Below are 16,717 nucleotides of genomic sequence, written 5' to 3' on the forward strand. Positions count from 1 at the left end.
CAAGCAAGATATAGTTATATTGGATATAGAAGATGACACTTGTGAGAACATAGAATTTTTGCACATTTTCTAGATTGCAAAAAATGAAAGAAGCGCTGATGAAATCCTGTTGAATTCCACTATTATTTTACTTTCTTAAAAGAGACATGTTGGCATCCACAACAATACAATTTGTATATTATGTATATTATTATAAAAATGTATATATAACCATAATATATCAAGTTGTGCACAACTTGTATTAAAACAGATAAGTGTAGTTTTGAAAGGTGCAGTGGAAGTCAACAAAGTCTTTTTGACTTGATTCCTGGGATTGTGCAGCAGTTTTTATAAACTTTTTTCAAACTTTGCAATAGCTTTACTTGAAATGAGCGTGTCAGATGCTTTCAGAGCGTTCGGGCTGGGAAGACGGGATTTTAGCGCACATTTCGTAGCCCGTCCCGACCTCCACCCAGACCTAGAGAAGTGAGAGTGGTAAGAAAGTGGATGGACGGAAGCGACACTAACTGCCACTGTTCAATTTGAAATGTGTAGCTATCCACGTAATCATTATGTATACAAATTTGAGGAAGGTCACTGTGGAAATGGCTGATAGGATACCAAAATACAAAACTGGCAACTGGATAGTTATATCCCCAGTACATAATCTCTTACTTGTGTCTACTTTGCCGTCATTAGTCCATAACACTGAGCCTGGTAGCACACCTAATCATATTAGACAACATCATATTACAGTGACGGTGAAGATGACTGTGAAGATAAAGCTTATTCCCTCATCTCTCTCTCCACCCTTTTTAAACTTGTGTTCCCCTTCCTCCTGTCCATCCTCTATATGTGGACACGCTACTCAGTGAAAGCCTCGAGTGACAGAAGAAAACTAATAGACACAATTGGCAAAGATTGAATAAAAGAACAAGCTGTAAGAAACTGAGAGACACCGGTTCTCACTCAAAGACACAAAGGTAAGAATTTCTGGTTGTTTTAATGACATACAATGCAGATATAGCATGTCTATGTCTAATCATCTTCTTCTGATTTCAGAAGCTATAGGTATAGTTTCTCCACACTAAAATGCAAATGTTAGAGATTTGAGTTTTATTTTACACACAAATTAAAACTGTATTAAATGTGCATTTTTCTCCAAAGCAGCACAAGATAGTGTTACATCCATTTGAATATGCTTACAAAATCATTTGTTCATGCATATGCATATATTATGAAGTGTTTTGGTTTTCAAGTCATCTTATGCTATTTTTACATCTGTGTTAAAGTCCACTAGCTGAACTGCATTTGAATTAATAAAAAACCAACTATGCAAGAAATGTATTGCTTTGATGACATGAAGGAGTTAGCTGCCTCAGACTAAAGGGCATTATCAGTTCTACCACTGACGCAGTGTTGATCAGGACCCTGTTGTCATTGAGCTGTATCAGCACAACAGCTTTCATGTGCTCTCTACCAGTGTATCCAGGGTAGATGTGCCTCATGAATGTATTCCTCGACACTCAGCGCACCAGTACACACTTTGCATCTAATCGCAACATCATAAATGCTGTTGGTTTATTTGATATTTAAAGGAAGCGTTCATGTCACCTTTCAGTTACTTTGACAAAAAAAAGAAAAGAAAGAGAAGGTCAAGTGTTTGATATTACAGAATTACATTCAACAATTCTTTGAATTCCAGCATAATCACTGATTAAAGGGATAGTTTGGATTATTTGAAGTGGGATTATATGAGGTACTTATCCAGTCAGTGTATGGAGTAACAGACAGGAGTACCAGCGCGGGAGCAAAGCAATGTGCTGCAGTGGACGAGGGCAGCAGCTAAACGTGTTCTAGACACCTCAATAAAAGATAAGATAATCCTCTATTAGTCCCACAGCGGGGACATTTGCAGGATTACAAAAGCAAAGTTGATACATCTGTTAAAAACAAAACAAGTATATAAATTAGTTATCAAACAGTGAATATAATAAATAAGTAAACCATAAAAAACAACAAAAACTAAGATATGATATAAGTGGACTGAGTTGTTGTGTTTACGTTATTGCATATATGAAGTAAGAAATATGAAGTATTGGTATTGCACAGTGTTGTACATTGATATTGCACATGAATGAATGAATGAATGGGCAATTTGCCAGTTATTTTGACCCACCTAATACTACCTGCCCGCTGTCTACTGTGCATAAAACACTGACTATAAATGATTACTTCATACAACCCAAAAATAAATAATCTTAACTATCCCTTATAGATTATTAGGTAATATTCTTTCCTTTTTTTCTCTAAAAATTGAGTCTGTCACCAAAGATTCATCTTATTTTCAGGATTGCAACAATAGAATAATACTTCATTTGGGTCACAAAAAGGTGAACAGAACACCAGGCTTAGCTAGCAGATAATGTCATATCACACACACACACACACACACACACATGCCATGGTGTCCTAGGCATGTGTACACGTCAGACTCCCGGTAATCTCAATGTAATCTGATTAGTAAACCTCAGCCCGGCTCACAGTAAGTGGTCGTGATAACAGTGTGTCCAACATTTACACATGGATGTGTCAAAGTGTTGGATACTGCTGGTAACTTCACACAAAGACAGAATTGCTTTCACCTTAATAACAATGCTAACCCAGGTGTATTCCTCTGTGTATTTTGTTGTCTGGATTAGCTCTTAGTCCAGCTCAACTTTTATACCAGGGGACACGATACATGAACCATATATCATGCAGTTGAGCGAGAACAATGGATCAATGTACGGTCAGGTTATGCAGTTTGTGTGTTCTCTGTATTGCAGACTGCTAGCAGGATGTCTACCCAGGAAGAGGAGGAGTTGCCTGCCAATCACACAGGTCAGAGGCACAAGTCAGGAAGATGCAGTGGACATAATTTGCTTAACTCACTCTGCATAGTGTAGCTCTGGGAAATCATCAGAGGTACAAATCTGACTCAAAACCGATTCTGTCTCTATAATTTTTTTTACTGAGGCATCACCCGACGTGCACTTAATGGTGCGACTAATTTCAATGCAGTTTTAACCGTACGTTGTATTTAAGTACGTCTTCATGAAGTCATGTCTTCGTATCTGCAGGTCCAAAAGGTGTTATTAATGACTGGAGAAGGTTTAAGTTGGACAGTGTGGATCAGACTGTCCCCCAAAGCAAGAGAGAGCTGCTCAGACAGATGTCTAGTCCACGTGAGGACGACAAGGAGAGACTCAACAGAAAGGTGGATGGAAAGACACACCGAACCTTCCACACAGGAAAACACGCCATCGACACATTTTAGAGTTAATCAGAGGATTCACCCACTTACAGGAAGACAGACAAACATAAACATACAGTACACACAACAACAATCTACTGTATGTCGCATTGGAAACAAATGTCTGCCAAGAGAATACATTGTAAGTTAACAAAAAAGCGAAGCAGTAACATGTTTTTCCTCCACCTCCAGATGAGCGTTCAGGAGTATGAAATGATCCAAGAAGAGGACGAACGCTGTCTGAAACGCTACAGAAAACAGTGCATGCAGGAAATGCACGAGCGCCTGAGCTTCGGCCCCACGTTTGAAGAAGTGTACGAGCTTGAGACCGGAGACGCCTTCCTGGAAGTCATAGAGAAGGAACACCGGCTGACCCTAGTGGTAGTCCACATCTACCAGCACGGTGTCAAAGGTTTCTTTGTTTAAGTCTTAACCCATTGACTCACAATACCACTCCTGTACAGAATAGTCTCATTGCTTCAACACAAACTCCAGAAATGTCCCGTGAGATGGTTCACTACAGTGCTGTCGGCTAATCGTTGTGCTTGTTCCGTTTGTCCCCTGTCAGGCTGTGAACAGCTGAACTCCTGTCTGGACTGTCTGGCTTCAGAGTACTCCAGCATTAAATTCTGTCGTATTGATGCCGTGGCAACAGGCGCTGCTGAGCGCTTCTCGCCTGAGGTTAGTAAACTGTTCAAAACCAAAAAACAGCAAAGAAAATGATGACGGTAACATTAGTATTGTAATAATAGACTAGATTAATAATTGATTGAATTACAATAATCCCCTTTGGGACATTGAGCTGCAGCACCAGCAGTATCATTTCCAGTGGTGGTAGTAATAATGTTTGTAGTCACACTGCTATGAAGAACTGTGAGATGTTAATTGAGTTGAAGTGCAAGTGTTTGCATCATTGTAAAGGTATCATGTATTTGCTCTTTTTGAGCAAACTATGAAACCAGAGTAACTAAACTCAGGACATAAAGAAGGAACTCAAGGTCCCTTCTGCACATTTCTGTATGTGTTCCCATTGCATCTAAAGAACTGTGAAGATCAGGCAAATTAGACTGATGATTGATTGAAACACCAACACTTTCTGTTCCATGAATTTACTGTTGCGCGACTCTCGACACCTGGAACTATCCTACAGACAACCCTTGTTTCTCCCCGGTGGAGACATCTGATATGTAGCCATCAAATGTACAGTTGTGGTCAAAAGTTTACATACACTTGTAAAGAACATAATGTCATGGCTCTCTTGAGTTTCCAGTTATTTCTACAACTCTGATTTTTCTCTGATAGAGTGATTGGAACAGATACTTCTTTGTCACAAAAAACATTCATGAAGTTTGGTTCTTTCATGACTTTATTATGGGTTAACAGAAAAAGTGACAAAATCTGCACTGTTTTGTCACTGCCACGATCAGAAAGAAAACGCAAGCTATCACCTGCTGCTGAGAGAAAATTGGTCAGGAGGGTGAAGAGTCAACCGAGAACCACCAAAAAGCAGATCTGCCAAGAATTAGAAGCTGCTGGAACACAGGTGTCAGTGTCCACAGTCAAGTGTGTTTTGCATCTCCATGGACTGAGAGGCTGCCGTGCAAGAAGGAAGCCCTCGCTCCAAAAGCGGCACCTTAAGGCTCGACTGAAGTTTGCTGCTGATCACATGGACAAAGATAAGACCTTCTGGAGGAAAGTTCTGTGGTCAGACGAAACAAAAATCGAGCTGTTTGGCCACAATGCCCAGCTATATGTTTGGAGGAGAAAAGGTGAGGCCTTTAACCCCAAGAACACCATGCCTACCGTCAAGCACGGTGGTGGTAGTATTATGCTGTGGGGCTGTTTTGCTGCCAATGGAACTGGTGCTTTACAGAGAGTAAATGGGATAATGAAGAAGGAGGATTACCTTCAAATTCTTCAAGATAACCTAAAATCATCAGCACGAAGGTTGGGTCTTGGGCGCAGTTGGGTGTTCCAACAGGACAATGACCCCAAACACACATCAAAAGTGGTAATGGAATGGCTAAATCAGGCTAGAATTAGGGTTTTAGAATGGCCTTCCCAAAGTCCTGACTTAAATCCCATTGAGAACATGTGGACAATGCTGAAGAAACAAGTCCATGTCAGAAAGCCATCAAGTTTAACTGAACTGCACCAATTCTGTCAAGAGGAGTGGTCAAAGATTCAACGAGAAGCTTGCCAGAAGCTTGTGGATGGCTACCAAAAGAGCCTAATTGAAGTGAAAATGGCCAAGGGACATGTAACCAAATATTAGCACTGCTGTATGTATATTTTTGACCCAGCAGATTTGATCACTTTTTCTGTTAACCCATAATAAAGTCATGAAAGAACCAAACTTCATGAATGTTTTTTGTGACAAAGAAGTATCTGTTCCAATCACTCTATCAGAGAAAAATCAGAGTTGTAGAAATAACTGGAAACTCAAGAGAGCCATGACATTATGTTCTTTACAAGTGTATGTAAACTTTTGACCACAACTGTATATTTAGGACCCTTTTGCAGGATTCTAGGGGAGAGTCAACTGGTAAAAAGTTAACACTTTGTTTCACTAAGTTAACGTTAATTATCTAGCTGCTTGCAGCCAATAAAATCTGCCAAATGTAAAAAGCCTGCTTCTGTCTTCTTCCTTGTGAAGTTAAGGATAGGGCCCTATGATTTCTACAATCCGCAAAAAAAGGCCGGAATCTGATAATGAAATAGAATCAGTTGTAAATATTGTGGAATTTTCCAAAATGCAATTTATGAAAACCAAGATTTTCCCTACCGTTTAAGTGTTTTTTCACAGCACCTGACCCAAATAGACAAAAACCCCTGTATTCTGCTATGTTTCATTATCGAGCACGCTGCTTCTGTCTTCTGCTTACCAAGAGAAAGAGTAATGTTGAAGAGGCCCTCTTAGACGGCCTGCGTAGTTCACGCGATATGACTTTAGTCTGGATTTTTTCACTTGCCGATAGTTTTTGGAGTTTCCCAACAAAAGCCCCAGAACAGAGGGAAACCGGCATTGGCTTGGTGCTTGCCATTCAAAGACGGGAGCCGAGATGCTAAAGCTGAGAGCAGAAGACACGTGTTAAGGCGAAACTTTGGGGAGGGGTCGTCTGTTAGTCTCCAAAAAAACTGGGGGAAATTGACGCTAACAGCTAAATTTAGAGTTAGAGGACTTTATTTTACAAAAGGACGGGATGTTTCTAGTTATGTTTTGAAGCACTTTCCTTTATCAAATATAATCAGGCAATGTTCTGTTTCATCAAATTCATTCATATTGATTAGATTTTTTATATTTTCTTATGAATTGTTGAAATTGTATTCATCCACCACATGATAAGACACCTTTTCTAATGACAAAATGTGCCTCAATCGTGGAGCTGAAAAAAAAAGATAGTCAAGGACCCATTGTCTCAGAAGATTACAATGATTACCAAGTGGTGCATCTCACACTGTTATCATTTCAAACTAAATAATGCTGTAATGGAAAGCTTTGCAGTCATAGACAATAACTAATTAACTGACTTTTCAGTTTCACTTAGAGGCTGCGAAAACAAAATAACAAATTGTTGATTCAGCATTTGTAATGGTATAACTGAAACCAGACTAGCATTGAATTAAACACCTTGCTATTAAATCAAAAACATGAAATATGATTGTGATGAGATGCTGAGTACTGACTATATTAAAACCAGTCTCACTGACACTATTAACTGAACTCAGAGACAGCCTGCAGCTACTTTTATGTTTCTGTTCATCACCCTCCAGGTTCTTCCTGCTCTGCTGGTCTACAAAGCTGGTGAGTTACTGGGTAATTTCCTGGCTGTTAACAAACACTTCAATGAAGACTTCTTCGCGACGGACGTGGAGGGGTTTCTCAATGAATATGGCCTGCTACCCGAGAAGGAGTTCACAGCATGTGCTGATGATGAGGACGAGGGAGGGGACGTGGAATAGTGAGAGAGGGGAAGGAGAAAATGATGATCGTTGAGAGAAGGGGGAGAAATGGTTTACATGTGGAGGAGAATGGATGAAGGCAGAGAGAGAGGAAACCGGAAGTATGAGAGTTAAGAAAGCCTTTACATGTGCAGATAAACACACAATAGTAAACATTCACCAGCACACACAGAATGCTGAGTGTATATAGAAGCATTTAGGTGCAAACCATTTGCTGAGAGGAAGTCTGCAGAAATACTGCTTTGCAGTCATATCACAGCTCTCCAATAAAAGCTGATATCACCAAAGTTCTGTCTATGTCTGTCTGTGTTACATTGTACATTGGACTGATCTCTCTGGCAGTATAGCTGTGGCAATATATTACACAGTAGTACATTGTGTATGTGGAGCAATGTGTGATCACGGAGGAGAGTGTATCAACCAGGCCAACTTCTCCACAAAGTTCTGATGAATCACCATCTGTGTGCCAGTTTATACCACAGACAACATTTCAGGAAGTTTCTTAATTCTAGCCGTGGTGCTTCTTCCTCACAAAATAACTTAAACGAGCCTGAAACAAACAAACCTTATGCCATCAAATCAATGAATCAATTAAAACCAGATACACCCGAGGGTCCCCCATTTGGACGCAGAGTACATCAAAACTTAGAGAGTTTTGTGTTAAAAGTAACTGGCAGAGAACCCACGAAGAACGAATATAGTGATGTTATAGTTCTGCAGAAACCTCAGCGTCCTGGGAACAACATGAACTAGGTCACTTCTACATGAGACAAACACATCTCCCATCAGCCAAGCAAACAAATAACAAAATATCATAAATCATACTCGATATGACTGGGACAGACCGGAGAAAAAGGCTGCTACACTCCGTTAGCAACGTGCTACCTACGAACATGCAGCATGAAAAAGCACGAGCGCCTGACGGAGATTACGGACATAGTTTCCATTTCTCTCCCCGGTAAACCATCGCAGAGATATTCAGCTTCGAACACAAAAAGTCACACAGCTTTCATCGAATATTGTACTTACTTTTGGTCGAATCTCAGCGAAAAAATGGAATATCTCCGTACTTCCAACGCATGTTTGTCCAGCTGCTGGTGCTCCGTGTGAATCCGTTCGATTCGTGTCTCTCCGACACTCCTCGGATTCTTGGGAGGGTTGGAAGCTCAGCAAATCAGATTTCAGAGCTGGACCTTTTTGAGCTTTATTGGCTAATAGTGCTGTCAATCATCTAGCTTTCAATTCCAGGCAATTCTATTGGCTCCTACGGTTCGAAGGATGTCTCAATGGTGAAAATCGGAGAAGGGGGGGCTGAGATACAGCCCTGAACAGAGAGTCGAAGCAGGATTTGACCTTAAACTAAATAACTAAAAAGGGCATAGAAAGAGCTTAAAACACTCAAAAAAGGTCCAATCTTCGGTCTATTGATTCAATGAACATCATGAGTGATACATAGAAGTGATATAGAGTGTTTTTGAATTTTAAAAATACTTTTTTATTCAAATATTGGAGTATTTGATCAGTTTTCTAATTTGAAATGCTCTATATTTCATAAATGTTTCACTGTATCTATGTATAGCTGTGTATATAGAGCCTATATCAGTTGTTCTAAGAGCCCAGCATATTAAAAGTCTTGGATACCCATACTTTCCAAAAAACAATACCCTAAAAGTGCTGTTTTTCAAGATCGAGCTTTTGAGTTTTCCAAGTTCTGCTGTGTTCCATCCTTATCTTATGTGAACCAGTAACATGTATTCTGATAGTTCCATGATTTTTCTCATCTCAAAAATATATAAAAATTTTTTTTTATTTTTTTTATTTTTTTATTTTATTTTATTTTTTTATACAATTAATTAGGTATTTCTTATCTTTATTCGAGCTGAGGCCTGCAAATAGGCCTCGTTTTTAAAAGGTTTTAAGGTCACTAAACATTGAATGCATTCGTATTTGGTAAATGCACACTATATTTATATGGGCGCAAGACATTGTAAAAAATGTCTGTAGATTTTATAGAGAAAAACTGTCAAATCATTACAGTAAGGAGACCGTTAATTCCAAATAGGTTTAATTCAGTTTCTATGACAGTGAAACACCGTAAATATATATCAGCCCTAACAATAATTTGTGCATTTATTTCTTGTAAAAAATACATTTAGTACTAAATATTGTATGATAACAGCAACACACCGTAATATGAACAACATTCCATACCATTATTTTTGCATGTACTACTTTAAAAAAATACATTTTGTTAATGTTAAATATACTGACCATTTATGGAGCTAAATCCGGTGAAAAGACGTTCAAAACTGGTCTAAAAGTGAATATGATCTTCGAATACTTGTTTTAAATACAGATGTCCACCCTGAAAATATGGCGACCTTCTGAAACCGGCTCCTGTTTGACAACAACATTTAAAGAAGGAAAAGGAGATAGATTATGGTTGTATTTAAAGAACATTGTTTATGTTATATTTATATTGTTGCTTAATAAATACAAATTAATTGTTGCCTGTGTCATTGGTCGTCTTTGTCCTGTAAGAGGAAACTGTTGATGTTAGTATGACTAACTATTTAATTACTACATATTGAACTGGGAGCATTTCAACATTTAAAAGACGTTTAAAATATGGTGACGTTGAAAAGATGTTAAAAATTGGTTCAAAAGTGAAAGTTATTTCACCGACTATTTATTGACGTTCATTGAACGTTCACGTCTAGACCAGATTTCAAGGGGATTTTAAATATTGGCTTTCAACTGAGAAATGTGGATGTGGTTTCTTAGTAACCCTCTAAAATGATGATATACTATTATTAACACAATGTAGACGAAAAATTTCAGTCTTGCAAATCCCGTTGAAATCTGGTTTAAGCAGGAACGTTCAATCAATGTCTATGAATAGTCGTCGAAAAAACTTTCAATTTTGAACGTCTCTTCAACGTTGGGCGTAAACGTTTTTTAAGTGTCTTTTCAACGATAAAATGCTCAATGGGCAGTGCCTCATTAACTCAGTTGATTAAAGATTTTATGATTCTATTTGTTTTCTTCTAAACATGCAGTACATTGTGAGTTTTGTGATGCAATACAATGTACACTGTAATATATACAATGTGTATTGTTTGTCTTGAGAACATGTATTAAGCTGCAACAATTATGTATTGAATGTCTAAAGACAGAGAAGGAGAGAAAGAGAGAAAAGCGGCAGTGATCAAACCTACACAGTAAGCTCTTCTGTGGGGATTAACCTGAACGTTATTGATGGAACAACGCCCTGACTCCAGGGAAAATAACATTTCTTCTTCAGGTAAACATGGTTTATTACAGTCGGAGAGGAGAGTAACTGCTTTCTTGACCGGTTAACGTTAACGTTACCTTACGTTTTTCGAATCGGGTTACGGCAATCTCTACGGTAAGCAGTTGAGTTGTGTCACGTTAGCTTGCTAAATCTGAATTTGAGGCTTTGTTTTCTGCAGTTTAGTGTTGCCCTTGCCAAAACAAGTCATTCAACATTAAGAGTAAGTTAACTTAGCTATCTAATAAGTAGTGGGGCCAGGATATCACTCACTGGTCAAGCAGTTACAAGCCCGAATTGAAAATGCGAAGAGGTCTTCAGCACCAAGGATATTGAAGCGCAAACATGGGTCAGATGAGTATGATACCGAAGAAATCCTAGCTGAACAAAGGGCAGCTGTTCAGGACACACATGGCTGCTTAAAGTGGGACATGAAATTCATGCCAGTGAGTAGACACCAGAAAGCCAACAGCAGAAGAAAGACAAAATGAGGTGTTGAGTGAACAAACATAAGCCCTAACGAGGTAAAAACTTGGATGAATTGCACCCACTATTCCCAGTGTAAAGACGTAAAGGGAACAGATCTGTATTGCCTCATTGAGAAGTGGCCTTTTTTGTTCAAGGAGATTGGCATGACAGTCCACTTCCAAGAGCTCACTGGGGTATCACTAAAAGAGACTTTCCTCACCAGTGTAGAAAATAAGGGAAAGCGGCTTCTGGACTTCCTGAGAACCATTTGTGCAGACAGGAACAAACAAGTTTTGCAGGCTGTCACAAAGATGAAAAGTCTAAGAGGACAGTTGGAGGGCTGCTCAGAATGAAGATGTGAAGGATATGGTGCACCTTCTTCTCTCCTATTTTGATGGAAAAGAGGAGAACCTCTTCCCCTATATAGAAGAAACTTGTCTGGCAAAAGTAGAAGTGGAAAACTTGCCTGTGACACCATGCATCATTGTATATGCATCATTGAATATCAGTTGATATTACTGAAGAATCCTTAACTAATGAAAGGAAATATTGCATGAAATACTGTCATGTTAAAAAGTGTTAGTTGTGTTTCATCCCCATCCAGTGGTGTTTTCTTATCCACAAGAGTGTAATAGATCCATTATGACCTGTCAGCTTCTCTTCTGATGCACAAAAGTTGAAACCATGAAAAATAAAAAGCAACTGTCAGTGAACCCAAGAGTCCTCCCACTCATTGCAGAATTATTTGATCATGAGTGGAGAGAGGCATGTTATTTCTTGCCAGAACAAACTTTTCAGATACTACACTAGCAGGGTAGGTAGGATACTAGGAGGAATTTTGTAGAGCTTCTTGACTATCCATGCATTCAAGTAAATAAAACTGTCCCTGAAGAACATTTGAGCCTTGGTTTCAGTGCTTTTGTGAAACTTCAGAGTAGGTTATATAATAGTTAACTTTGGTAATTGTTGGAATGCTGATTCAGCATTCCAAGTATTGTTCTTCAAATCTTTATTGTTGGAATGCTGATTCAGCATCTTTATTCTTCAACTATTTCTTCCGTCGCACGTATTTTGACATTTTTTCAGCTACAGAAACCGTTCAACTATGTAAATGTTCAGCTTTTTAAGGACACCCCTGCTATGTCTCTTCATATTTCTAATCTTTAAACTTTTTTAATTATTAAGCTTTTTGCAACTTATTTTTTGAATGGGATGTCTATGGAGAAACTTTTCAAATGCTCTCAAACTTTTTCAACTTTCAGATCCTTCTACTTCCTCATACTTTCAGCTACAGACACCATTTAAACTTTCAAATGTTGAGAAAACCCTTATCAATGATTGTATGTTATAATTATTTTGATATCTTTTACACTTTTTGAACTGCAGCAATTTTGCTTTTATATGTTTTTCAGTCCTTTTCTGCTTTTATAATGGGTGTGTATTGCGCAGCTTAGAGTGCGTGATGTCACCGCTAGAGTGAAAAGGAACTTGAGATTCCTGTGAAAAAAATATTTGTCTTTTGCGACTGACTCCTCAATTTTCACTCTACATGCATAATTTTTGGATGGAAACGTAGCTAATCTTGTCCTTGTCGTAGACATATGACTGTGGAATCCCACAGGTTTACACATTTGGCTCAAGAGCATTTACTTGAGAGGAAAACCAACTTTCTCCTCCATAGACCCCAATGTTAAAACGTATTTCAAAAAAGTCTTGCACAGACAACCGTACCCCATTTCTAAATCGCCATTGAAGCCACTTTTATTTACACTACAGACACAACATGATCTGTTCTTCAAGTCATCCTTCCTCTTCAGTATTATTATTGGAGCAATAGGTGCAATGGTTATGGGGTTTTGGGGGTTTTGTTTGACAGGTGTTTCCCAGTCTTTTCTCATGAAAAGGCGGCCAGGCTCACAGGTGTTCGTGCTTGAGCTAATTACTGATGTTTATAAACACACAGACTCACAGACACAAGCCTCACTCTATCTCTCTATATGTCTCTCTTTCTCTGTGTGTCTCTCTCATCCAGTCATTCAGATATTAGAGACTTTTAGAGGACCACCCCCCCCCCCCCCCCCCCCCCCCCCACACACACACACACACACCATTTTAAAATACAAGCCCCACCAAATGAATTCCAACTGAAATGCTTTTGATGAAGCCTGTCATTTAATAACCTGTTTGTGTTTATCTAGCATAATGATTCAGTCTCCTCTCCTCCTGTCTAACACACCCAGCCCCACCCTTTCAAAATAAAAGCCCCATGGATTAACTGTATTTAAACATTAAGCTCAAAATTAGGCTTTTTCGTTGAAATAATTAATGCTCTTACTAATACTACGACAACTACTACTACTGCTGCTAATATTTCTAGTATTACTACTACTGCTACCAATACTACTACTTCTACTACAACCTTTGCTGTTGCGACTATTACCACTACTACTACTGCTATTATTACTATCCATTACTGCTAATACTACCACTACTACTATTACTTATACTACAACTGCTACTACTACTACTACTGCTGCTATTCATGTTACTACCAGTACTAATACTACTACAGCTATTAATACGAATGCTACTAGTACTTCTACTACTGCCATTACTGCTACTTCAAATACTGCCATTACTATTACTAATACTACTACTTCTTCAACTATTACTGTTATATTAAAGACAACAACCACTACTACAACTATCACTACGACTACTTCTACTACTTCTTCTAATTACTAATACTTCTACTTTAAACAATACTTCTACTACAACTACAACTTCTACTACTACCACTACAAATATCGCTACGGCTGAAATGTTTTAAGCCACAGAAACCGTTAGAATATAAAAATGTTCAGCTCTTTCAGGAGAGGGTGATATGATTTTTCATGTTTGTAATCTTTAACCTTTTTGAATTAAGCTTTTTGCAATTTTTTTAATAAGATATCTATGGAGAAAATCTTCAAATCCTTCAACTTTCAAAGCCTTCTTCTTTCTCATGTTTTCAGCTACTGACACCATCGTTAGACGTTTCAACAAGAAGTGTTTTCAGCACTGCAGTTAAAATGCTTTCGGGCTTCAACATTTTTCAGACAGGTAGTCTCCCATTTCTGTATTTTCAGCAATGTTTTTGCAATTCATTTCAGCTTTCAGCATTCCAACGCATTTTCAGCAGGAAATGCATTTTCTAGTTGGTCTTGTTGGAGTTTAATGTTCTCCAGTAATAATATGAACTTCAGCAACTGTTAAAAAAAGAACATTAGAGTAAGATTTAAAAATTCTTTGGACAACTGATTAAGGCAGATTTTACGATAAATATGGAAACAGCAATTTTTTTTTTAACTGTATGCAGCAATGAAAGTTGATGTGAAGAAAAGAATGCAAGAATCACAAAATGTCTCTTCTTACGTACTAGCTCAAACTACAAGCCAAGAATAGGAACAATTAACTGACTCACTTTAAAATAATTCAATAATACAATTCCAGTAATGCAAACCTAATCATATTCGCTTGGATTCAATGTGTGTGTTGCATGTAATATATGTGGTATACAATTAACAATTGTTAACATTTTAAAAAGTGAAATGATAAAAAGGTTAAATTTGAATCTCATAGCCATTTGAGTTATTGCTCACTAGGGCAGGCAATGGTGTCTGATCCACACCTTCCCCCTCGCCAAATAGGTCTGTACACCTGGCTTGCAGAAGGTGTTTGCTCTCCTGCTGGTCTTCTACTTTCCAATTGTGGAGGTGATGGAGAGCGTGGAAGAGGTGGAGGAGGGGCAACAGTTGGAGGAGGGGCAACTGTGCTGCTAGTGCTGAAACCTGTCTCCTAAAAATTACGTTCCCCCAGAACTAAAATGCATTCTCAATTACGTTTGACTAGAAACGTATTTTCTCCCTTTTCTCCCTGATTACATATGTGTTTGACGTATTACAAATACATTTCTAATCAACATTTTAACACTTTAACCTTTTTTTTCCCTTTCCACCACTGCCTCTCCTTTGCACTCAGCATTGAGGCCGATTACGCTGTCAGAATACTACCGCAACACGCCGTCTGTCTCGAATTGTCGGCCGAGATACCACCCAAACACGGCGCCTGTCTCTGGCAGAAACACGCTCATCCAGGCGGAGTAACAAGAAACATTACGCGGCTACAATACCTACACAAAGGCCCGCGTTTAAAATCCGGGAGTAATCGTGACTCTCTTAATGGTTAAGGTTAGGGCAGGGTTAGGGTTAGATGGATATACATAAATAAAATATACCTCCACAACACCCTGCCACTCTTGGCTCATTCCTCCCCAGCAACGAGGCACACCACAATACCTCCAGAACGTCCCCCGGGTAAAATCTGGGACTTGGTTTTATGGTTACGAGTGGCGGGTGCTCACCCGTTGGCGCCGGACACGCAGCCGCCTCCGCTGCGAGGCACCCCGTCGTCACGTCCGTCAGCCCTCAGAACAGGCCGCAGGGCAACAACTCGTGGGTGGAGGCGAGGCAGATTACAGAAAAATAATAAAGACTACAGTATGGCAAACATATGTTGATTAGAAACGTATTTGTAATACGTCAAACACAAACGTAATCAGGGACAAAATACGTTTATAGTTAGATGTAATTGAGAATGCATTTTAGTTCTGGGGGAACGTAATTTTTAGGAGACAGGGCTGAGTGGTTGGACCTCTGGTTTTTGGAGGACTTTACTTCTCACTGTCAAGAAATGACTATAAAGTGGGTTAGAAAAATAATACTTTTTGTCACACTGAATGACGGACACTTTTGTAAAGTAAAGGTAAAAAAGTTCATGCAGAAAATAATGAAAAATGTATACGTATTTACTAACATCAGCTTTGACTTTCTCTTAATATGAATTTCCTCTTCAGAATGTAGCTCAGATGTGTTGCAAGACAGAGATTTCTTCAAACCTTGTCGTGCTTTAAGTAATTACCTAAAAATTCAATGTGTCAAACTTCCCTTGAGTTTCAAATTAACACTATGAAAAAAAAGTACAGAATTATAAACAGAAAGATTTGATTAAAATGTTTTTTACATTTATAACATAACAAGGTAAATTATTTTTGATACGTTTAAAACTGCCAATTGTTATTAGAATAAGAATATTAGAATAAGATTGGAATATTAAGAGAATTAGTATACCGCATTATTGAATTACTGTGACATCATATGTTTTCCAGTCAGGTCCAGGTTCCTCTGCATTTTTTACAGCCCTGTCCACTCTGTCGTCACGCTGACACCGTGACTGTACCAGCTTTGTGGCACCACTGCTACTGTTTTGTTGTTCTGGAACTCTATCAAGTGGAACATCCTGAATTAAGAAGGAAAGAAACAAAGCGCGTTCAATGTGCGGATCCGCCTGGTGTCAGCAGCGAGTCCGCAGTTTGACGGTGCGCTATCTGTGGGCGGGCCATATCCTGTGCGCATGGCCGAACTGAGTGAGACAGTACAGCGGATCTGCTGACCTGAGGGTGGATCTGCCCCGGAGTCAACTGCTATCTGGGAAGAAACTTCCGAGTTCATAAAACTAAGAATAACTAGTTGTGCTGACAAGGGGGAAGCTAAAAAATACTTTAAAAATAGTCATATCAACTATAAACTTTAAGTTTAACCAACAAGTTTTTTAGTACTACCAACAAGATATTTTAGGTTGTACAAACAAAAGAATGACTAGTATAACCAACAATCCTAAGC

The 16,717-nt window shown here is 38.7% G+C and overlaps 1 protein-coding gene across 1 annotated transcript; it reads left to right on the top strand.

Moving 5' to 3' along the window:
• Positions 1-894: 894 nt before the first annotated feature.
• On the top strand, positions 895-7,461 carry LOC137865968 (phosducin-like). The gene is made up of 6 exons (XM_068701577.1): positions 895-962; positions 2,808-2,862; positions 3,102-3,238; positions 3,467-3,686; positions 3,843-3,955; positions 7,049-7,461. Exons 2-6 carry the CDS (start codon positions 2,820-2,822, stop codon positions 7,235-7,237), a joined length of 702 nt encoding a protein of 233 aa, XP_068557678.1. The 5' UTR covers positions 895-962; positions 2,808-2,819; the 3' UTR covers positions 7,238-7,461.
• Positions 7,462-16,717: the final 9,256 nt, after the last annotated feature.

Source organism: Cebidichthys violaceus, unplaced genomic scaffold (assembly GCF_023349555.1).
Source record: "Cebidichthys violaceus isolate CVI_PGR_0920_01 unplaced genomic scaffold, fCebVio1.0.p SCAF_8, whole genome shotgun sequence".
NCBI lineage: Eukaryota > Metazoa > Chordata > Actinopteri > Perciformes > Stichaeidae > Cebidichthys > Cebidichthys violaceus.

What these genes read in the sequence shown, in the direction of transcription:
- LOC137865968 (XM_068701577.1), top strand. Translation starts at nt 2,820, where the DNA reads ATGTCTACCCAGGAAGAGGAGGAGTTGCCTGCCAATCACACAG. An exon ending in CTACCAGCACGGTGTCAAAG is followed by an intron (nt 3,687 to 3,842) that starts GTTTCTTTGTTT and finishes GTCCCCTGTCAG; the next exon opens with GCTGTGAACAGCTGAACTCC. An exon ending in CTGAGCGCTTCTCGCCTGAG is followed by an intron (nt 3,956 to 7,048) that starts GTTAGTAAACTG and finishes ATCACCCTCCAG; the next exon opens with GTTCTTCCTGCTCTGCTGGT.